Raw genomic sequence first — 24,029 nt, 5'->3', positions numbered from 1 at the left:
AAATAAATAAAATCTTTAAAAAAAAAAAAAAAAAGAAAAGAAAAATACTAATTCAAAAAGAAAAAAAGAAGAACAAAGTCTGGAAAAAATAAGGAAAAGACATCTAAAGATACCAAGTAATGGAAAGAAAGTAGAGCAGCAAGAACAGTTTACAGTGCTAACAGGCAAGGAGACTGGAACTCCTGCCTTTGGGAACAGTTTGGCATTACCTACTGAGGGTGAAGAAGCACCCTCCTCCCCACCATGACAGGCACACACTTGTACACTAGGGGCCACACATCACTGGGCTTATGCCACTGTCTGTAATGTCCAGAAATGCCTAGAATGATTATATGGATAAAGAGCCTGTGGTAAGTGCATAAATCTAGAATGAAAATGAACAAACCAGAGTCACCTACAATAAATGGATACATCTTACGAAGTTTATTGGCATAACAAAGTATCAACAACACACGGGGGCTCGACAGGAGGGCCCCCACTCTGAAGTTTCTTGGCTGCTGTGTATGGCTAGGGCCTGTGGTATCTCTTTGGTGAGTGAAAGAAGCAAAACTTAGGAAAACACACGTATGGTACCATCTCTATAAAGGTCAAAAATAGGCAAAGCTAACCATATTTTTAAGAATGTACACAAAATGGGGCCCTGGGTGGCTCAGTCGATTGTCTGCCTTCTGCTCAGGTCATGATCTCAGGGTCCTGGGATCGAATCCCCATTGGGCTCCCTGCTCTGTGGAGAGCCTGTTTCTCCCTCTCCCCCTGTTCTTCTCTCTCTCTGTCAAATAAATAAATAAAATCTTAAAAAAAAAAGAATGTACACAAAATGCTAAAACTATAAAGAAAAACACAGAAGAAATCTGAGGACTCTGATGATCTTCAGCGGAGGGACAGGAGAGGTCACCAGGAAGGACACTTACACTGGGGGTGGCTTCTGGACACGGATCATATTTTGTTTCTTGAACTCAGTAGTGGCTTCATGGGTGTGCTTTATAATCATTCTACACTCTACAATTATGCATTTGTTCATAGTTTGCTATGTTTCACAGTAAAAAAGCTTAATTTAAAAGATCAATAAATAAAGGAGACATGTATATATACACACACAAGGATATTTGTTGCAGCATAGCTTTGAAGCGGCAAAAACTGGAAACAACCTGAACGTCTGTCAGGAAAGGGACATCCTCATGAGATTATTAAATGAAAAAAAGCGAACCCTATCTCTTTGTTTAAAGATGTGTTAACATTCATGAAGAGAGGTATGAAGATCACACTCACTGGAATGAATACCAAGTGGAAAGAAAGATCATTACATTTCCTTTACTCGTTATTTTAATTATTTGAACAGCGACAACCAACAGTGGCTATATTATTATCTCATCTGCAGATAATATTGAAAGTCCAGGGGTGCCTGGGTGGCTCAGTTGTTGAGCGTCTGCCTTCGGCTCGGGTCATGATCTCAGGGTCCTGGGATCGAGCCCCACATCAGGCTCCCTGCTCAGCGGGAGGCCTGCTTCTCCCTCTCCTTCTCCCCCTGCTTGTGTTCCCTCTCTCGCTGTGTCTCTCTCTGTCAAATAAATAAATGAAATCTTAAAAAAAAAAAAAAAAAGAAAGTCCTAATGTGAGGCTTTTTACAGATGTGTGGTCCAGGTTCAATGGCCTTCATGACAATCCATTCCATTGTTGGCTATTCTAGGAAGGAAGCAAACTGTCTTTTTTTTTAAATGGTAATGAAGGGCGCCTGGGTGGCTCAGATGGTTAAGCGTCTGCCTTTGGCTCAGGTCATCATCCCAGAGTCCTGGGATCGAGTCCCACATTGGACTCCCTGCTCCTTGGGAGCCTGCTTCTCCCCCTCTGCCTCTCTCTCTCTCTCTGTGTCTCTCATGAATAAATAAATAAAATCTTAAAAAAAAAAATGGTAATGAAAATTACCTTTCTTGGAATTTGTATTTTCATTAATAAGTGTCTAAGTAACTGAAAAAATCTCTAACTAAACCTGAAGCATTTGGTGTAATTATTTACTATGGATCTGATACTATTCCTGGTTACTCAAGATAATTCTAGTATAGATAGCTTATTGCTGTTGTTTAACAAAAACAATGGAAAACACCAAGAATCTAAATTAATACTAACACCACTGACAAAAAGTAATCAGATTTCTTATTTAAGGGCCAGGGACTATAACAATAAAGTGAATGGGAAATTTACAGAAATGAATTCCCCTAAAACTGGAAGTAATTAAATGTCAGCTGCAATACCAAAGATGCTGGCTTTGGAATTTGATGGACCTGGCTTAAGGCCCAGCTCATATACTTGGAGCCAAATTATTTAATTTCAGTGAGCTTCAGGATCTTCATTCAAAATAGAATAACATCACCTAATTTGCCAGCTAGTTGGAGGGTTAAATGAAAGAGGGACCTTACTGACATTGAAACTTTTTCTTTCTGTGCCCCATATTAACAGACAGATATTTCATTGGCAAATTCATAAAGATTTAAGAGTATTCTATCTAAAATTAAAAGTATAAGATTCTCCAAATCTGAAAAGCCAGCTAATGATGGAATATTTAAATGAAGTATTTGATTTCATATTTGAGATTAACAAAAGAACACACTCCCATTCAGCTTCTGAATTATACTGTTACCTGTGCCCTCATGATAATAACTATTGCCACAGGCTACTAACCTGAGAGAGGGAGGAAAAAACTATATTCATATGTAAAATGTTTATAGGAGCAATTACCTCAATAATTACTTTCAAACTATGCTGCTGGAGCCCTAAGGAGCCAGGTAGAGAGGCTGTGGGGGTCTCTACCCATCCACCTCCCAGGTTTAAACAGAACAGCTCCACATGGATTTGTTGTCACATTTCAATTGTACTTTAGATTTCTATTTTTTAAAAAAGTTCAAAAGTTTTAAAACTACTGGCCTACTGGTAGATAATTATGACTTTTGTGAGGAAAAGGACAGCAGGGGGAAGAAAGAGGAATTGTTGAGATTTCCAAGAGAAGGAATGAATGAAAAAGAAAAAAAAATCCTGCCCGTTTACTGAATTCTAGAGTTACTGTGCTGCAAGGCAAATTAACTAGATAAACTGCTAACCTGGAGGGACAGGTACTAGTTGTTTTTATGTTCTTGTATCAGCTGATCTTCCTTCTGGTTTCTTTGATCCTTGTTTTAACTAAATCTCTCTGTACTTTTAATTCCACTGGTTTCATTATCCATTCTTTCCCATTATGACTGGGCAATTGACAAGGCCTGGCAATTTCCAACTGGATTTCTTTTCCTTCCTGGAAAAAAGTGGAACACTTCCAATTTTTAATTACCATTCTTCTAAATTACTCTATTGTCTTTCTCTTTCCATTTTGTTTGTAAAAACAAGACAACAAAGTCAGATCAATTTAGGCCAGATTTCTACTTTCCAGTTAATCAGAAAAGAAAAATAAAGTAGGAGGAAGAAGGAAAGAACCACTGTTTATATGGTGTTTTAGATTGTACAAAACGTTTTTATTTATTATCTCATTAAATTATCCTAACAGCCTTGGGAAGTAAATGCTATTTATTCTGACTGATAACTAAGAATGGAATTAGTTTCAGTCAACCAGCAGACATAAGAGCTAATCTATAACTCAGATATATTGATTCTGAGACCAGTGCCCTTTATCAACACGGAATCCCAATTGCCTCTGATCAGTGTCCAGTAAAGTTCTTGGAAGTATGAGTTTTGTTTTTTAACCAGCAAGTCCCCTTGCATAGGCCTGGCAGATATGGTTATATAATTCCAAGTTAACTTGGTTCTATTTTGTCTCTTGGTTATGGGGGAGTATGTAGTGAAGTGAGGGAGGAAGATCAAATACAGTTTTGAGATTACTACTAAAAAATTTGTTTTATATGGCCAAGAAATGTTTGTGACTGTTTTGGTTCTGACTTTATCATTTGATCATCAGGTTTTCATTGAAAACTATTTAACTGCTACGGAGGACACGGAAAAATAACACTTAGTTCTGAATAGTAGTCTGTTTTTGGTCAAGATAATGGGAAAATAAATTTATGGCTGGGAGAATGCTCTCCTATGGGTGTCTGCCTGGAAGCCTGATGAACCTATAAGTCACACCATGAAGGCGTTCTTGTTGAAACCTTCCTACTGACTCAAGCAAATGAGGGGGATATCCACCCACTCCAGCAAAAATCTTATGATACTGTTATTGTTTCCAAACTGCTTCCCTGCTAGAATGTAAACTCTCTGAAAACTGGAACTAGGACATCATCCATGTGTCCATAGTAAGGTGATGTGGTAATGAATGAATAAGGGAAGAAAAAGAGACACATAAAAGTCTATAGTCAAAACAGAATTTCTTTATCTAATGGACTACAATGCAAATTTATTTTTATTGAATAGTTTTTCTAAATACTATTAAGGGCAATAATCTTGACAATGGTTAGTGCTTGACCTGTGAAGTTCAAAGAGAATCTCTTAGGTGGTTTGTGGTTGTCATTCAACCTTCCTGTGATCAACCTGGTGGGTGTGCCAAGCCTTGCTGTAATTTGTTGGTTTTTTTCTTTGTATGCTTTAATCAGTGTCTTGATTTTTCACTGTCACTGACAATAAAAACAAATTAGAGGAGATATAAAATAGCTTTCTTACCTTAAGGATCTTTCATTGAAAGATAAAGGTGATGAATGATTTCGAGGGGTGCCCATTTTAATAAATCTTTGTCTTAATTTCTCCAAAATAATGGTTAAGCTTAAATAGCTGGCATTTCCTTTCTGAGCCCCTATTCCCTAGTTATCCCTTTTTGAGATATGTGAAATTATGCCCAGAGGTTCCATTTAGAAACTATTCTGCTCCAACTGGACTTATGGAAACATTTGTAGCTGTTTTCATAACTCAGTGTAAGCACTTTTTAGGCAATCAGTTCATTTTTCTTTTGTCCTTTTCAAAAATTGAGGTAAAATTCATACAGCATAAAATTAACCTTTTTAAAGTACATGATTCAGGGGGCATTTAGTACATTGACAATGTGGTGTAACAATCACCTCTATCTAGTTCCAAAACATTTTCGTCACCCCCAAGGCAGACCCTGTACCCGTGAGCAGTTGCTCCCATTCTCTCCTACACCCAAGCCCTGGCAGCCACCAGTCTGCTTTCTGTCTTCAGGGAAATGTCTATTCCAGGCATTTCATATAAATGGACTCACATATAATGTGACCTTTAGTGTCTGGCTTCTTTCTCCTAGCATAATGTTTTCAAGGTTCATTCATACTGTAGCATGTGTCAGCATTTCATTCTTTCAACTCAGTTTATTTTTGACTTACTAAAAAACCCTTTTTGTTTGCCACTTCATTTATTCTCTGGAATACATGCCTTCCTTTACTTCTGATTATATTTCTTTTCTTTTTCAGGCTGGGATTATTCATACATTTTTTTTCTTGAGTATAGTTGACAAAATGTTACATTAGTTTCAGGTGTACAACACAGTGATTCAATTTCTCTATATATCATGGGCTATGCTCCGCCATACGTAGCTACCATCTGTCACCAAATAAGGCTATTGCAATATCACTGACTATATTCCCTATGCTGTACCTTTCATCCCCATGACATATTCATTCCATAACTGGAAGCCTGTACTTCCACTCCCCTTCACTGATTTGACCCATTTCCCCCCTCCCCTTTCCCTCTGGAAACCATCAGTTCTTTGTATTTTATAGGGCTGATTCTACTTCCTGTTTGTTTATTCATTTGTTTTGTTTTTTAGATTCCACATATGGTGAAATCATATGGTATTTGTCTTTCTCTGACTTATTTCACTTAGCATAACAGGTTCATCCATGTTGTTGCAAATGGAAAGATCCCATCCTTTAAACAATCTTGACAAAGAAGAACAAAGCTGGAGGCATCACAGTCCCAGATTTTAAGATACATTACAAAGCTGTAGTAGTCAAAATAGTATGGTACTGGCACAAAAATAAACACATGGATTAATGGAATAGAACAGAGAGCCTAGAAATAAGCCCATGCTTATATGGTCAGTTAATCTATGACAAAGGAGGCAAGAATATACAATGGGGAAAAGATAGTCTCTTCGATAAATGGTGCTGGGAAAACTGGACAGCCACATGCAAAAGAATGAAACTGGACCACTTTCTTATACCATACACAAAAATAAACTCAAAATGGGTGAAGACCTAAATGTGAGGCCTGAAACTATAAAAATCCTACATGAAAAACAGGCAGTAATTTCTTTGACAATGGCCATAGCAACATTTTTCTAGATATGTCTCCTGAGGCAAGGGAAACAAAAACAAAAAAAACTACTGGGACTACCTCAAAATAGAAAGCATCTGCACAGTGAAGGAAACTACCCACAAAATGAAAAGACAACATACTGAATGGGAGAAGATATGTGCAAATGACATATCCAATAAGGGGCTAATATCCAAAATATATAAAGAACTTATACACCACAATACCAAAAAAACCAAACAGTCCAATTAAAAAATGGACAGAAGACCTGAATAGGCATTTTTCCAAAAAAACACATCCAGATGGCCAACAGACATGTGAAAAGATGCTCAACGTCATAAATCATCAGGGAAATGCAAATCAAAACTACAATGAGATATCACAGCTTATATCTGTCAGCGTGGCTAAAATCAAAAAGAAATAACATGTGTTGGTGAGGATGTGGAGAAAAAGGAACCCTCATGCACTGTTGGTGGGAATGTAAATTGGTGTAGCCACTGTGGAGAACAGTACGGAGATTCCTCACAAAATTAAAAATGAACCAATAATTCCACTACTGGGTATTTACCTAAAGAAAACATGAATAGTAATTAAAAGAACATATATGCATCCCTATGTTTATTGCAGCATTATTTACAATAGCCAAGATATCTAAGCAACCCAAGCGTCCATCAACAGATGAATAGATAAGGAAGATGTGCTTTATATATACACATACAATGGAATATTACACAGGCTTGTGATTATACTTCTGTGTTTGCACAGAGGTAGTGTTTTGGGGTCGATATCCAGTTTGTTTGCTTTTTTCTGGCGAAGTTCTAGCCTCAGTAGGATTTTACAAGAGAGCTTTGGAGAACAAATTATAGATTAGATTTTGTCCAAACTTGAATAGGAGTTGGGCTTTCATAAATCACTCATTGGCTAAGGGCCACCTAAACTAAGAGGGACCCAAATTCTCAGATACTTCCAGCTGTTTTCACAGGCAGACAAAACAGTATCTGTGGCTGAGTGCAGTCTTTTGGAGGCAGGGACAGATATGGGCCCACAGATGCAAAAGTACAAAGGAGCTGGGGATGGGGATGGGTACAAAAGAAATGATGGAAGGGCTTTAAGGGGATCTGGTCCAAGGTCAATAGTTGTTTGCTACAGGGATTATTTATTAATTCTGATTAAATGATTCTCAATCTTTAAACAAATGATTCATTTAGTGATTCTGAAACATGTTCATTTTAAAAGAATTGTTCAATAGGCAAACAATTCTGTTCAGATATTAGCTTAGCCAAGGGCTACACTATAGGATATCCTTCTCCTTACTATTTCTCAAACACACCATACACAAATCTGTCTCACAGACTTTGTACTTGTTTCTTCTGCCAAGGTCTCACCCCACAGAGTGAGAAAAATACGACTTTGTCATAGAGGGATTTGCCTGTTTCACCCTGATCCCAGGCTTGCTATCAGTGATTAGATGTTGTGTACCTCTTAATGTGATGCAATATGAAGTATACAACATCATCATAGAGTATTCTTGCCCAAAACTATTTAAATAGACTTTGATCAAACTTTTCCTAACTTCAGGTGTACAATATAAATATTGTTTTATATAGTCAGTGTTACTTGGGAGTACTGGGTTTGCCCACATATTTACCACTTGGTTTGTTCATCCTCCCTTCTTGCACCTCACGCATTTCAGTTTGGTTTAATTGTATCCTTTTGAATTTTCTTATTGGTATTATGTCCTGTATTCTTCTGACCTGGGCTTATGAATTCCTTCCTGTTTTTGTTTTTATTTTTCTAAATTAAACCACTGAATACTAGTGACTATTTAGCTGATAATAAAAATAAAGAAACCAAGCTTTGATGCATGATACGGCTTGGGTTACCTTGTTTCTTCTATACATCTCCTTCTTATCATGTAAAGATCTCCTTGTATCAGAATTAATTAATTAATGTGATTACAGCAAAGCAATCAAATATATAAGGAAGCAATTCAACAGATGAAGTCTAGAGTTGTAAATCTAATCATGATTTGTGTGACTTGGGACTGTAACCTCAGATTTCAAAAAGTACTTTCCCTCTAAATAAAAATAAAAGGTATGATTTCTATTAATCTTGGATTAGAATCTAATAAAAATAACTGTCAGTTCACAGTAACAAAGACACTCAGAAATAAAGTGATTAAAGCAAACAATAGTTAGGAAAATAGACATCATCTTCCTAAAATGTTTCTATTTCAAAGAAAAGTTTTGTAGAACTTGTTTTACCTTCCAAAATGCTCTACATTGAAAGTCACGATCTAGCTGACTGTAATCCTTACTTTATAGACCTTACAAGCTTTACTATGTTTATTATGCTCAGCCAAAGATGTATGCTCCATACCTACCAAAGAGATGGCAACTTTGCAATTTTATGTGTAAGAAGATTGTTTAAACAAGAGGTTCAATATTTTCTTTAAGGAAAAGATGTTCAAGTGGAAAAAGTATCTTTGTGTACAAAGCTAAAAATAAAAGCCTCCCTGAAAGGGAAAGTAATAACCTTAAACCTAAAGAGGCCTGAAGGTTATTTGGTCTAGTCATTTCATTTCCAGATGCATCAGGGGCCAGAGTTACTGATACTGGTAGCACAGCCAGGAGTACAATCCAGGTCTCCTGATTTCAAGTTAAGAGTCTTTCCACTCTATGCAGAATGTCCATTTGGGTGCCCTCAAATTAGAGTACACCACAGCAGCAAAATAACGGTGTGGGCAGCACAGATATATAAGAAATTCTCTATAATGTCAGGAAAGAAATACATCAGAACACAAAAACAACACATACACAATATTAACCAAGAAAGGTTGAAGAAAGGGGGGGATACAATCTTGAAAAGATTTGCTTAGTTAAACTTCTATTTACTGTTTTATTGTTGTTTATGCTTCCCTGTACAATTGTTTAAATAGAGACCAAAAATAATCCCACTTCAAAGGACAATAGAAAGATTTCATTTTGAATTAAAATACTCATGTTAAGAAACAATGGCAGAGAGAAAACAATAAAATCTATAGGGAAAACACAAAACATACTTCTAAACTGATTAAGGGCTTAAATTAATAGCATGATGCTTGTTTAGTGGGAGCTTCCTTTTGCTTCTTTGAGCATCATTGGTTTTAAGATTTAGTACATTCTCTTTCACTGACATTTTATTCACCTTACAGAAACTTATGTGAACCCCAGGAACAATTTTATTTTTCAAAATCATGAAATTATTATTAAGAACATCCCTGAAAGGGAGGGTTTCCAATCACAGCAATTAACAAGAGTTTCTGGACCTCAAATCCCAAGGAAAGTGTGTAGCTCTTTAAAAGGGTGGCCTTTTTGAAGAGGGAAAATCAAAGGAAGGAAATTACTACGTACGTTTCTTACCCAAGGAGAGCTCTCACCACCACATATTTCCTGTTAAAGGAGCATCTGAAATGGTTCCTCAATAATAACCCTAACCCAACCCAGTCAACTTGCACTGAATAATTCCTAATGATTCCCTTCTACTGCACTTCTCCGAACTCTGGGTCACACCCAACTAGAGTGAAGGCAAAGGTCTCCACAGGAGACTGAACACCCTAGTGTCACATCAAACTGGAGCTTGACCCTGGCCAATCATCCTCACCTCTAAGATGGGAGTGAGAACAGAGTCTTCTCCTTTACTGACTCTTGTCAGGGCTAAAAAGGACAAGAAAATCAAAGTGCAATGCATGGAAAACTTTTTTCTGTTAAATATTAAGTAATGAACATTCACACTCTCCCCCTCCTAGATAAAGTGTTTTCACAGCACAACCCCATGCATGTCCTCTTAGACTTTGTGAGGAAACCAAAGGTCTATGTCCAGAGGTTCACAGAGAGCAGGTTCATAGACCTGCACTGGATGCAAGTCTTGGGGCCAAACGGTTTCCATTCTTCCTGCTAAAATTGAGCTCCAATAATTACCACTAATTACGTACAAAAATATACCTCCAAATCTTGTGGAGGAAAATTCTAAGATAAACCCAAACAAACAACTAATGTCCATTTCACAAATATTTATTATGAGCATGTCATGTGCTAGGAAATATAATGGTGAACAAGAAACAGCACCTGCCCTCACAGAGCCTAACAATGGGCAGAGTAGCTTGAAATACTGGCCACCAGGCATTCTTTTTTTTTTTTTTTTTTTAAAGATTTTATTTATTTATTTGAGAGAGAGAGAGAGAGAGAGCACATGAGAGGGGGAGGGCCAGAGGGAGAAGCAGACTCCCCGCCGAGCAGGGAGCCCGATGCGGGACTCGATCCTGGGACTCCAGGATCATGACCTGAGCCAAAGGCAGTCGCTTAACCAACTGAGCCACCCAGGCGCCCCGCCACCAGGCATTCTAATCAACGTCAACTTTTACTGATTGTCTACATCATGCAAAGGAATGTGACAATGACCAAGACAAGGTCTGATGTCTTGGTGTGACTCAGAGCCAGGCACATGGTGCAGGACAGCTTGGGAGAGCCATTCCAAGATTCCTCATAAAAGTCTTGATGTTTGTGTACATTATTGCTAAAAAAATGGACACATTCAAACTTATGCCTATGATGTCACTCTTATTTACATTAAAGTATACCTCTGTGGTGGGACACAGGTCAGCAGGAATCCCAAAGAGTCCTGGGCATGGGCATTGAAATGAGTAGCATTATGACCATTGGATGCCCAGGTGGAAGAGGGGAGGAGGTGACCCAGCAGTAACTGCTGCAGGAGATAAAGGAAGTGCTGGGTACAGATAAAGAAGTGCTGGGTACAGGTGCCAGGAGTCTTAATGAAGGAGCATCTTAAGACTGGCCTATGAGGGAAAGGTGGGGCTTAAATAAGGCCCAGGAGAAAAGCAAAGTGTTCTAGGTCTAGGGCATGGCACATGCCTGAGTGGTGGGACTAAAGGTCACAAGTGCAGCAGGCTGGGGACTAGCATGGGGGCTTGTAAAGGACTTTTGAATCCTGACTATGGGGTTAGTATTTGAGCATATTGACTAAACTTGGCTTCTAGTATAAAAATTATCAGTACTTAATCTGTTACCTTGAAAACAAAAGTTGACATTTAAACAGTAACTATTAATTGGATCACTCTCTGAAACGCACCACCCCACACACAAAGTGCCCACCCCTCACTCTATCATGAAAGCTGACCAGACAGCAGTGCTCTCCTTATCTTCAGTCTGGCTCCCAAAGGAGATAATGGAGACAGTCTTCCCTCCCTTTCTCATTCTAGTCCTTAGCCCCAGGCCTTTCCTGTTCTCTTCAGGGTTCCTAAATCTTGACCTGCCCTCCGAACCCCCCTCAAAGGTGGCTGCTATCAGCCCACAGCTCTCTGTATTAGGCACTTGCCAGTCAGTGTCTGCTTGGGTTACCCCTGGCTCTCCTGCTGGTCCATGAGCTCTTGGAGGGAACGGTCTATTTTTACACTCCTGGTGGAGCTGCCTGCAGGTATCAGAAATTAAGATTAGTTTCTAACTGGTTCTTTGTTCTCCTTCTCTCAATTGCTACAGAAGTTTCCAAATCTGTAGCCCTGCCCCAATCTCTCCCTGTATCTTAAATCCATTATAGGTACAACATCAGGATAATCTTAACTCCATTTTTATTTTTATTACCTCTTCTTTTCTTCTCTCAAGATCTCACAGAGGCCCTAATTTTCTCTTGGATTGATGCAGAATCCCTAAAAAAAGGACCTAAGGCTTTATCTAGTTGACTTTATACCCCAGTATATTCTGGTTTAGGATAAATCCCAAAAATCTAGTACACAGCTCAGTGCCACAGCCATTAGCCAGGGGCACAGCACAAAGAGGCACTAAATCCTTATAGAATAAATGAGTGAATTATCTTTTCATTTCCTCTTTTGCATACATCTCTCCTGATCCTACGTGTATGTTTTCACAGATAACATCTTACCAATCTGAAGAGAACTTTTCTTTCTGACAGGTCAGGATGTTTAAAGCATTTGTTCTCACTAACTTCTTTTATGAAATCTGAGATTATAGCCAGTTAGGATCTAGTCACTTAAAACATTAACTGCTCCAATATTTGTGTCTGTCTAGTTTTCTGTTCAAAGGGATGCAATTCAAGGTCAAAGAACATGTCAACTGCTTCCTTGTCATTCTGGGTACTCAGGTAGAGCTTTCTGTACATGGTGAGTACTGACTAAATACTCTTCAATAAATCTTCTCTTAAAGGGCCAGTCAACAGATCTAAATCAAATAGCACTTACAAATTAGTGATTTTAGACAGAGATCAGTGGGTTTTAACAAGTTGGGACATAAATACGAGTAGGATTTTGAACTGAATTTCCCCTCCCCCACAAAAAATTTGGGTAGCTATATTTTCCATTTCTATAGGGTTAACACATATTTTTGGAATTCTTTTCCCCCTCAGTATAGCCCTATCATATAAAAATAAAAATGTATAATAATCAACAATAAAAAGATAAAGTTCATACACAGAATTATAACATCAAGGTCATGTGACTTTTCCGCTCATTTGACCCGCTAAACTGCTGCACAGGCCACGTGGGAAGACAAAGGTCAGGGGATGTGCCTTAGGAGGAGTCAGTCACTGGACAAATAGCAGGGAGTGCTCTAGAGAGGAAGAAAGCACAGACAGAGCTCCACAAATATGTTTAATGAGCATGTGTCAGCAGTGTTTTTCTGAAAATTGTAGTTTTTTCCCCTTAAATCTAGGCTATTTTTCTGAGTCTTTTTGCTTTAAGCAGTCAGTATGGACATGCAGCTCCAAAAATATATCAGAGAAATACAAAAGATAGGATTGTTGTTTTTATGCAAGCCTTCCCAAATGAGGCAGGTGGACAGAGCAGCAATCCCCACACACTGGTCCAACAGCACGTCTGTCTGACTCGACAGCTTTGAGGTCATCGGTCCACTTCATAGCCCTTGTGGGGAGTAGTGATTTTCCATCACTAGAAGCATGGATCAGATGAAATCTGGTAGCCAAGATCTAAAAGACTTCATGACTTAGCCTAAACACACAACTATTTTCCAACTGGCAAAAAAGTTATTTTCTGTATTCGGTATTGGAAGTATACAATTATAATTAATCATTTTAGCTTGAATTTTGGGAAATAAATTTATTTTGTTAAGGTTATGAGAAGTATATTTTGTTAGAGTTTATGGGAGTTGCCATGAAACACAATAATTTGGGGGAAAATAAAAGAGACAATTTGTGTTTACTGGGCCATGGATGGATGACTGACAATGGATGATATCACTAATAGGCAATTATAACATCCAGCATTCCTAAATGATTTAATAATTTGTTTTGAAGAAATATAGTTTCCAAAAGAACAAAAAGACAATCTAAACATTTATTTGGACAGCTGTGTGCCAAAATAAAATAAAATACGTAAGTAAAGAAATTAATCCCAACCTAAAAAAATCAAATATTTAGTCACAAACCTAAAAGTCTGTAAATGAATTATTTGCAATACTCAGTGCATCTCCTGTGGAAAAAACATTTCCTATGGGAATGTTGTAGATAGTGGTAGGGCTCCCCTTGTAACCCACAAAAAAGTAGATTAAGTCTTAGGAACACATATGACCGTAAAGCATAATGGTAAAGAACATGAACTTTACAGAGCCAAAGACTCGGGATTGCAGTGGCTCTGTCATTTACTGGTAGAACTGCCATAAGAAGTTACATGCTACAGTCTCCAGCAAGAAGTAAGCCTTCCAGAGCAGTCTCTGTCTGGCCTACACCAGGGAAGCTGGCAGCTGGAGCAACTATGCTGCCCCACAGGGAGGATTTCCCGTGATGGGGAGCCCACTTGTATCCTGGTGTGCTCAGGTGGGAGGCTTATGTGTAGAGTTCATGTCGAGGAAGATTACCTCCCACATGGCCCTGATAGAGTTAATGCTGTCAGGTCAATATGCTGGGGCAGCGATACCATTTAAAACTGTACTATAGTCTTTTCAGATTCTTGTAATTCTTTTTTTTTTAATTTATTTTTATTTTTTATTATTTTTTAAAGATTTTATTTATTTATTTGACAGAGAGAGAGAGAGGGAGACAGATCACAAGCAGGGGGAGTGGCAGAGGGAGAGGGAGAAGCAGGCTCCCCGCTGAGCAGGGAGCCCGATGCAGGCCTTGATCCCAGGACCCCAGGGATCATGACCTGAGCTGAAGGCAGATGCTTAACCCACTTAGCCACTCAGGCGCCCCCAGATGCTTGTTATTCTAAAACTTAGGACTAAAATGAGGTTCAGCCTTAATAAAGATAAGTTTCATGTGAAACTTAAGCTTTTCATACATTTAGATACGCTTTCTAAATATCTGGGTAAACCTCCCCCTACCCCCAATCTATAAGGCAATTGCATTATAATACAGCCACCTTTTTATAAACAAAAGGAAGCATTTGTTATAAGACAAATCTGCATGGATCAGTGTTCTTGTGTCTATCTACCCAGGGTTTATAGGGACTCTTTCCATGAAATACATGTTTTTCAGGAAAACAAGCTCTTGGGCAGAGCCATCATTCACCTGCACAGTACCATATGAAAGCCAGATGAGACATGGAGTTATGGTCTCTGGGAATGCTGACTGCCTACATAGGTCAGTCAGGACAACACTCAATAAATGCTCACAATTTAGAATGACCATGGCTAGAATGTTCATTATGCACTGGAAGATGCTATCAATAACTGCTTCAAAATCAGAACATCATATATTCATAATGGGTTTTTTTCTCTCTCAGATACTGGTATAAGCTCAGATGTTACTATAATTAGGTAAAAAATTAACATCAAGAGAGTTAAAATAATACACTATTCAAGTAAAGAGAGATTACAATAAGATAGAGAAAATTGCAAATACACTGTTTACACTAATTCTCTATATGACTGAATAGTTTGATTAAAAATGTTTCTTCTTTTCTCTAATTTATAGATTTAGAATGATTATTGGAGATGTAATAGCCATAGTTTGGACCAGATCTATATACCATTCTACCTTGCCTATCCAAAACCACATTTTAAGGTAGGGTACCATGAAACTTGATAGAGAACAAAACTTTCTTACTATGGAAAGCAAAAAGGTGTGACAACTTAAGAATTTTGTTTAAAGCTTATAAAATGCCTTTACAGTAAGTTATATTTTCATTTACATAAACTGACTCATGCAAAGCTATCTTATTTTTTAACAAGGAAAACATGTAGAAAAAAATCTTAGAATTAAAACACACATACAGAACATTTTTTATCTTCTTAATTTTTAATAAAATTAAGAATCACTAAACCTGCATTATTGTTTTTGTTGCCACTTATAATTTTTCCCCTATAAGTACTTTATGGGCTTGACTCAGCTCTGGCCTAGTTTTACAGGCAAACTCTAGGATCTAGTTTATTGTCTTTAAAAATAAGAGATAAGGGGCGCTTGGGTGGCTCAGTTGCTTAAGCATCTGACTTTTGATTTTGGCTCAGGTCATGATCTCAGGTCATGATCTCAGGGTTGTGAGATCGAGCCCCAGTTCTGGCTCCATGCTCAGCAGGGAATCTGCTGGAGAGTCTCTCTCTCTCTCTCTCTCTCTCTCTTTGCCCCACCCCCCACTTGTGCTCTCTTTCTCTCAAATAAATAAGTAAATCTTAAAAAAAAAAAAAAAGATAAAACACTAATAAAAGAACCAGCCATTGTAGCAAACTAGATGCTATTAGAGAGTGTCCTCACCTTCCTCTGGTAGCCTTCTGTAGAACCTTCATTCCCATCAGGCTGCAGGACTTTCCTTCCAACTGCTGGTCCTTCAAGATGGTGCCCTCAGAGTGCACTTCACTGAACATCCCATAGGCATCTTGCACGAGAAGGCAGACTCTACAAAAAAGTATTCACATTTTTTTAGGAGACAGTTTTTGATTCACTACAGAGGTCAGGATTTCCTTCTCCTTTGTTAGAAATCCATTGTAATCATCTTCCTGAATGGGTAAATCAAGGTAAAGGAAGTTGAATTCAAATATGCACTTTAGATTTGTACTTAACAGGTGTTTGGGTCACTATCCACAAAATACAGAAGGAAACAGAATTCTCTTTTGGCATAGAACTAAACCCTAAGCCAAATGTGGTTTAAAAGCACACAAAGAAGATCATCCTTTCAAATATAATATATTACCACTGCCCAAAAAGAGATTATCCTCTCTCCCCATTTTTATCCTGTCTGTTATAACAGGAAACATTTCTATTTCGTATGGATGCTCAATACTGAGACAAGCTTCAGTGTAACACTATGATAAGAACAACAATAAGGGGCTTTCTCTGAGAAGGTACATATTTACAGACATGCATATCCCACAGGATAAAAAACCAGCATCCCTGCTGGCAGCAACACAGACATGATGGATATCCAGTGACATGATGGGATTCCCCCAAACTTTTAAGTTCAAAGGGTAGTACTTATAAAAACCTATTTATGATGGAATTTCCAATCCTCTCACTTCATAATTCAGGTAAATCAAGTCTTATTTATTATGAAATGACACATTCTCAGAAAATATTTACTGAAGCCTAAAAAAAATTAGGCAGTAAATAACACCACCAAATAGACTGTGAGGAACAAAACTATTTTATTTTATTTTTTAAAGATTTTATTTATTTATTTGACAGAGAGAGATACAGCAAGAGAGGGAGCACAAGCAGGGGAGTGGGAGAGGGAGAAGCAGGCTTCCTGATGAGCAGGGAGCCCGATGCGGGGCTTGATCCCAGGACCCTGAGATCATGACCTGAGCCGAAGGCAGATGCTTAATGACTGAGCCACCCAGGTGCCCCAGAACAAAACTATTTTAAAGATGAGGGTGTACAGTAAAGTGCATGTTAGGAAAGAACAGATGACAAATGATGAAGAAAAGAATGCTAAATCTGAAGCAATGAACTTTGTTTTAAAAAAGATTTTATTTATTTATTTGTCAGAGAGAGAGAGCACAGCAGGAGGAGTGGTAGGCAGAGGGAGAAGCAGGCGCCCTGCTGAGCAAGGAGCCTGATACAGGGCTCCATCCCAAGACCCTGGAATCATGACCTGAGCCGAAGGCAGACGCTTAACCGACTGAGTGACCTAGATGTCCATGAAACAATGAACTTTAAATAATGCCTAGAAGCTAGACTTCCCAATTAATTCTCCCAGGTCCACAGGGTCCCCCTGATTCACAACAGAGGCAAAGGTAAATCTTGTCTGAAAGAAATCACCTTTAATTTTATCATTAGTTGTCATGGAGTAAAATCAAATAAACATGTGTTTGAATAAAAATCTCTAGTACAGGGGTGCCTGGGTGGCTCAGTTGGTTAAGCGACTGCCTTCAGCTCAGGTCATGATCCTGGAGTCCTGGGATCGAGTACCGCATCGGGCTCCCTGCAGGGAGTCTGCTTCTCCCTCTGACCCTCCTCCCTCTCATGCTCTCTGTCTCTCATTCTCTCTCTCTCAAATAAATAAGTAAAATCTTTAAAAAAAAAACCACTAGTATAAGGAAACAAATCATTATGTGTGGGAAGAGTAAAAAATAAAACAAAACAATAGACCTCCTGAGGACTTGACATATTAGAATTAAAAGATATGAAATACTGAATAACTATTTTAAAAAGGTAAAATCACAAAGATATAAATACAAAACAAAAAGCTGTACAACATGACCTGGCAGATTTGAAGAATGAAACAGACTTTCAAAAAGGAAACACTACATTTATTGAAATAAAGAAGTTATTAAATAGGTGTAAACAAACAGTTACATGTACCTGAAGAGTGTGTATATGTGAACTGGGTTATAAATTTGAGTAAATTACCTAGAATGCATGTTGAGAGCTGAGATAAAAAAACATGAGAGAAAAGAGAAGTACAGAGGATAGAATGAGAAAATCTTAATATTTGTCTAATAGGAATTTCAGAAGAACAAAATAGAGGAAGGAGAAGCAATAATTTGTACATTTAAGAACTGCAAATTTTCTCCCCAACTGATGAAAGAAATGAATCCAAAGATACAGGAAGAGAAACAAATACCAAGCAGGACAACTAATAGGAAATCCATCCTAGGACACATACTGTAATAAAACTAGAGAACATCAAACACAATGAGAAGATTCTAAAAGCAAAAAGGGTGAAAAGACCATCTGCAAAGGAATAAAAATTTGATTTACATCAGCCTCCTCAAAAGCAATGAATGAAGCCAGACAACAGTGAAATATTTTCAGAATTCTGGAAGACATTTCAAAACTGTGTACCAGCAAAACTGTCTTTCATGAATGATGGTAAAATAAAGGCATTTTTAGATAAAGAAACACTGCACACATTTTCCACCTACAGAGCCTGAAATATTTACTAGATATGAAGATAATTACTAAAATAATTTCTAAATTATGCATTTTAGGAAGAAGGAGAATATTCTGGGAAAAAGGTCTAAGATACAAGGACTACTCAGCATAATATAAACAAATCAAAACAAACACAGTAGGATAAAATAACACCACCACCAATAATATCAATTAATGAAGGGGGAGCTGAAAAACTGGAAATGGAAAAAAGAATTCAAAGTTCCAAAATTACTGGATACATTACTTGATAATAAGTATTAAAACTATAGGGGCGCCTGGGTGGCTCAGTCGGTTAAGCGTCTGCCTTTGACTCAGGTCATGATCCCAGGGTTCTGGGACCGAGTCCCATATCGGGCTCCCTGCTCAGCACGAAGTCTGCTTCTCCCTCTGCCTCTGCCTGCCGCTCCCCCTCCTTGTGCTCTCTCTCTGTCAAATAAATAAATAAAATCTTAAAAAAAAAAAAAATAGCCCCAAACTGGAAACAAGACAAATGTTCAGTAATAGCTGAATGGATAAATAAATTGTGATATATCTTTACAGTGGAATACTACTTGGCAGTGAAAAGAACTACTGATACACGATGAATCTTGAAAACATTGTGCTGAGTGGAAAAAAAAAACTATGAAAAGTATATAAAAGGCAAAGTAAATCCACAGTAATAGCAAGCAGATCTGTAGTTGCCTGCAATTGGGGCCAGGAGGGACTGACAGCAGAGGGCATAGGAAACTTTTTGGGGTTATGGAAATAATCTATGTCTTCACCCACTGCTTAAATGGGTGCATTTTATTGTATGTATGTAAACTGTACTGCATGTAAATTATACCTTCAAAAAGTTGTTTAAAGAAAAAAAGGGTGGGGTGCCTGGGTGACTCAGTCAGTTGGGCTCCAACTCTTGATTTTGGCTCAGGTCATGGTCTCATGGTCCTGGGATTGAGCCCCACATCTGGCTTTGTGCTTAGTGTGGAGTCTGCTTGAGACTCTCTCTTGCTCTCCTTCTGCTCCTCCCCTGCTCTCTCTCTCCAAAATAAACAAACAAATCTTTAAAAAAATAATAAATAAAAAAGGGTATAGGAGACAACTTGAAGAAGATTCCACTGGATAAACAGGATAATTATGGAGAAAAGACAGGAAAAGTTATTGGTACCTCTGGTTCCAACTCATTGTGCTAAAAATTGGCAAACAATGGGAAAGAATCAAATGCTTAAAAATCCATTAGAAAAATATTATGGTTTGCAAAGAGGCATTTCCCCTTGTCATTATACACGAACTTTCAAAGGCAAACTGTGATATCATCTAAGCACATGTTTTCTTGCACATCTTCGACAAATACTGAAAACCACTTACTTTTAGAGATAGCTCTCGGAGTATGAAATTATGAATATATTTGGATATTTAAAAAAAGGAAAAATACATTACTGATGTTTCATGAAACAAAACTTAAAATCTTATTCTTTTCATGAAATCTTCTCCATTATAAGGAACCACATACAAACTACTAACTTCACCCTAAAAACATGAGGGTTGAAACTGCTCTCATGTTCTCTTTCTGAGCTATAGCAGGCTCTTAAATACTCCTTCCATGTTTGAGAGAATGAATGAGGCTCTGTTGTGAACACACACAGCAAACTCACATAATACCTAATTGCACAGTGTTCACAGAAATATTCCTTCTTGTATTCAGTCACTAATGCATTCATTTGAAGCTTACTGGGCTTATACTTTGTAGGATATGTAAGGAGGGAAGTGGTCAAATAAAAATATAATTGAGAATCAAATAAAACATTGAGCAACATTAACACCTAACACTAATATAATGTATTATGGCTAATTATAGCATTCTCGTATTATCTATTTAATCCTTCAACTGAGGAAACTAGGCAATATTGATAGATGAGGAAAGTGAGACTCAGAATGTTTAAAAAACCTACTGAAGATAGTAAGGAGGGAGCAGAATCAGGTTTTAAATGCAAAACACTTAATTTGGTATTTTTGTGCCATAATATCACATTACAGTAACAAGTTATATGAATGTAGAAGAAGACTGATTAATTCTGCAGAGTGGAACTGGAGAGAGCATCCCAGAGCAACTAGCATTCTAGTCTGCAAGGCAAACACCAAGAAGGCAACAAGGAATAAACTCATGGCAAACTGCATGCCATAAAATCCAGAATATCTAATCTAATCTTTATAGAGAGGCAATGATTTTTCCCACTGCTAAGTCAAACTATTTAAGATATACATAAACTGTAACTAGTCCATAATGAGGCTACTTATCTAGAAGACCTTTATTCACTCTGTAACTTTCAAAAGATACATTTATTATTTATTTATTATTTATTTATTTATAGAGAGACGGGGGGAGGGGCAGAGGAAGAGGGAGAGAGAGAATCTTAAGCAGGCTCCAGTCCAGCACCGAGTCCAACGCAGGGCTTGATCTCACAACCCTGAGATCATGACTTGAGCTGAAATCAAGAGTCGGACACTTAACTGCCTAAGCCACCCGGGTACCCCCAAAAGATACTTTTAATGTTTGACAAGAATCATATTAGAATATTAAGGTCAGAATGTAAGGGATTTATGCATCATTTTAAAGGCTGCTAGTGTAATATAATGAAAAGTAAATACTCTTCAATTAAATCACTTGAAAATAATTTTATTAACTGTTCGATACTGTATGACTTTAATCTGAACCCCAAGTGGGAAAGAATGAAAGATTACTCTTTCATAATATTGTCTTATTTAAAACAGTATGCCATGTGAAAGCAAGGATGAAAGTATACATTTTTGTGTTGAATTTATAATGTCTTTTTTGGTCCACAGACCATTTCGTATCATAACCTCTCGGAGGGAAGTACTTTAATGTTTTTCCCTCAAAGGCCTATTCACCCCCTAATTACCCCATCACCTGACCTGTCTCTCTGCTCCATGTCTAATTAGGAAGGCTGAGGCAGAACCTTGGGGAATCAGGCTTCATTTCCTAAGGAGGAAGCCTCAGGCTTCCTTTAAGAGGGTTCTTATATCAGCTCAATTAATGCCTGCTTGACTATACTGATGCATCCAGCACTGTTTTTTGTAAGCATTATTGTTTGTTAATATACTCAAAAGTCAAGATGAATATAAAGATCTCCATGGATCTGCTTTGTAAAACTTAGAGACAATTTTTGATTGCTTGTGTTTAAAAGGGAGAGACGAGGAATTAGCTAGTACCTTTTCCTAATATCTGTTATGATATTTGCCTTTATCTCAAATAACCAAGGAATGGTGCTCTTGTTTGTTCTTCTGCCCTAGAGAAGAGATATTAATACTTTCTTTCTCCCTCTTTTGTTCATGCCTGGCCACACACACTCTTCCACCTTGTCCTGCTCACACAGCTGAAGCTCAGGAGGCGCTCACTGGCTCAGGCCTGAGGTAGAATAACCGTCCTCATTGGTTCAAATGAACTGGAACTGTGTTACTCAATAGACAGTCCAAACCAGAGTTAACTCATCAGCAGCACACAAAGAATTCCACCCTCTTGTTACCGCTTCCTGCTCAGTAAATACTATCTCCTATAATTAGTGCTAGTGTGACAGGTCTGAACAGAAAAGGGACCCCTGATCAACTTGTTTTTCCTGAATCACCAGAGATGTTCCCCATAAATAACATCATATTCAAAGGAACACAAATGGCTTCCCAGGGAGGAAAGAAATGTCATGTTAGTAACTCTGGGACCCTAAAAAAGTTACTTACTGTATGAACTTGAATTTACTCAATATGGGAATAAAGGAACCAACTGAGAGGGCTGTTAGAGCATTCGAGCAATGATACAGGGCTCAGCACAGTGACTGGCACAAATACATCAATCTTTTTCCTTTGCAGGGTCCGTAGGCCAATTTTATAATATAGTTTTCTATTTGTGTTTGATATTTTAAATAGTTTTTTTTTCTAAGATTTTATTTATTTATTTGACAGAGAGAGAGATAGCAAGAACAGGAACACAAGCAGGGGGAGTGGGAGAGGGAAAAGCAGGCTTCCCGCCGAGCAGGGAGCCCAATGCGGAGCTCGATCCCAGGATCCTGGGATCATGACCTGAGCCGAAGGCAGACGCTTAATGGCTGAGCCACCCAGGAGCCCCAATAGTTTTTTGTTTGTTTGTTGCTCTGTTGCTGGTGAATAGAAATACAGTTGACTTTTATATATTGAACTTTTTGTAATCCATCAATCTTACTAAAATTATTTGTAATACTTTTTATGAAGTTTTATGTAATCATTTCATCTATGCATAATGACAACTTTGCTTCAGCCTTCCCAATCCTTGTTTTTTAATTATTTATCTTTTCTGGCTGTACGATAGGACCTTCAGCACAATGCTGAAGAGAAGCCAATGATACTGAGCATCCTTATCTTGATTTTGAATAAAATATCTTCAGTGTTTTACAATTAAGAATGATGCCTGCTATAGGGTTTTTTGGTTGATATCCTTCATCAAGTTAAACATTCTTAGTTTGCTGAAAAATTTTTTTAATCATGAATGGGTGTTGAACCTTATCAAATGTATTTTCCATATTAACTGAAATGACTATGTTTTTACCTCCTCTGCTAATGTTGTAAATGACAATTACAGCTTTTTAAGTTAATTTTTAGAAGATTTTATTTATTTATTTGAGAGAGAGAAAGAGCATAAGCAGGGAGGAGGGGCAGAGGGAGAAGGAGAAGCAGACTCCCCACTGAGCAAGGAGCCCGATGCAGGGCTTGATCCCAGGACCCTGGGATCATGACCTGAGCCAAAGGCAGATGCTTAACCAACAGAGCCACCCAGGTGCCCCTACAGCTTTTTAAGTTAAAGCAATTTTTTACTCCTTAGATAAAGCCAAGATCCTATTTGCTACATTTTGTTTAGGAGTTTTCTATGTCCATGAGTGATAATGACCTTTAATTTTGTTTTTCAAATTAGATTTAATTTTATTTCTCATATCAAGACTATTTATAGTAGTTTCATATAATCAGTTGACATGGATTCTTTTTTTCTTTGAAAAATTTGTATAAGATTTGAATGACCTGCTTTTTGAAAGTTTGAAATAATTTACTAAAAAAATGAATTGGATCTAGTGCTTTTCCTGGGAAGATTTTTAACTATCAACTCAATTTCTCTAATGATAATTGGGCTATTTGGGCTTTCTATTTTTTAATTGAGACATTTTGTTAAGATAAAAAAAATATATTTTCCTAGGGATTTGTCCATTTGGTCTACATTTTTAAATTAATTAGTTAATTAAGATTTGTAGTATATATGTATATTTTATTAAGTTTTTATTTTAATTCCAGTATAGTTAACATACAGTGTTATATTAGTTTTAGGTGTATAATTAGTGATTCAACAATTCTTACAACGCCGGTGCTCATCACAAGTACACTCCTTAATTCCCACCACCTATTTAACCCATCTCCCCATCCACCTCCCCTCCGGTAACCATCAATTT

The 24,029-nt window shown here is 37.7% G+C and overlaps 1 protein-coding gene across 5 annotated transcripts in view; it reads right to left on the bottom strand.

The window, feature by feature from the left end:
- SPIDR (scaffold protein involved in DNA repair) overlaps positions 1-24,029 on the bottom strand; it is a 562,488-nt gene that overhangs the window by 56,581 nt on the left and 481,878 nt on the right. For all 5 annotated transcript variants that reach the window (XM_032421906.1, XM_032421904.1, XM_032421905.1 and 2 more), the window contains one exon: positions 15,952-16,092. In XM_032421906.1, coding sequence (XP_032277797.1) covers positions 15,952-16,092 — 141 coding nt within the window. The remainder of the gene's footprint in view (positions 1-15,951; positions 16,093-24,029) is intronic.

The sequence above is a fragment of the Phoca vitulina genome, unplaced genomic scaffold (genome assembly GCF_004348235.1).
Source record: "Phoca vitulina isolate PV1807 unplaced genomic scaffold, GSC_HSeal_1.0 scaffold25, whole genome shotgun sequence".
Lineage (NCBI taxonomy): Eukaryota > Metazoa > Chordata > Mammalia > Carnivora > Phocidae > Phoca > Phoca vitulina.
The sequence above is the reverse complement of the archived record's forward strand: the minus strand, read 5'-3'. Positions and strand labels throughout refer to the sequence as shown.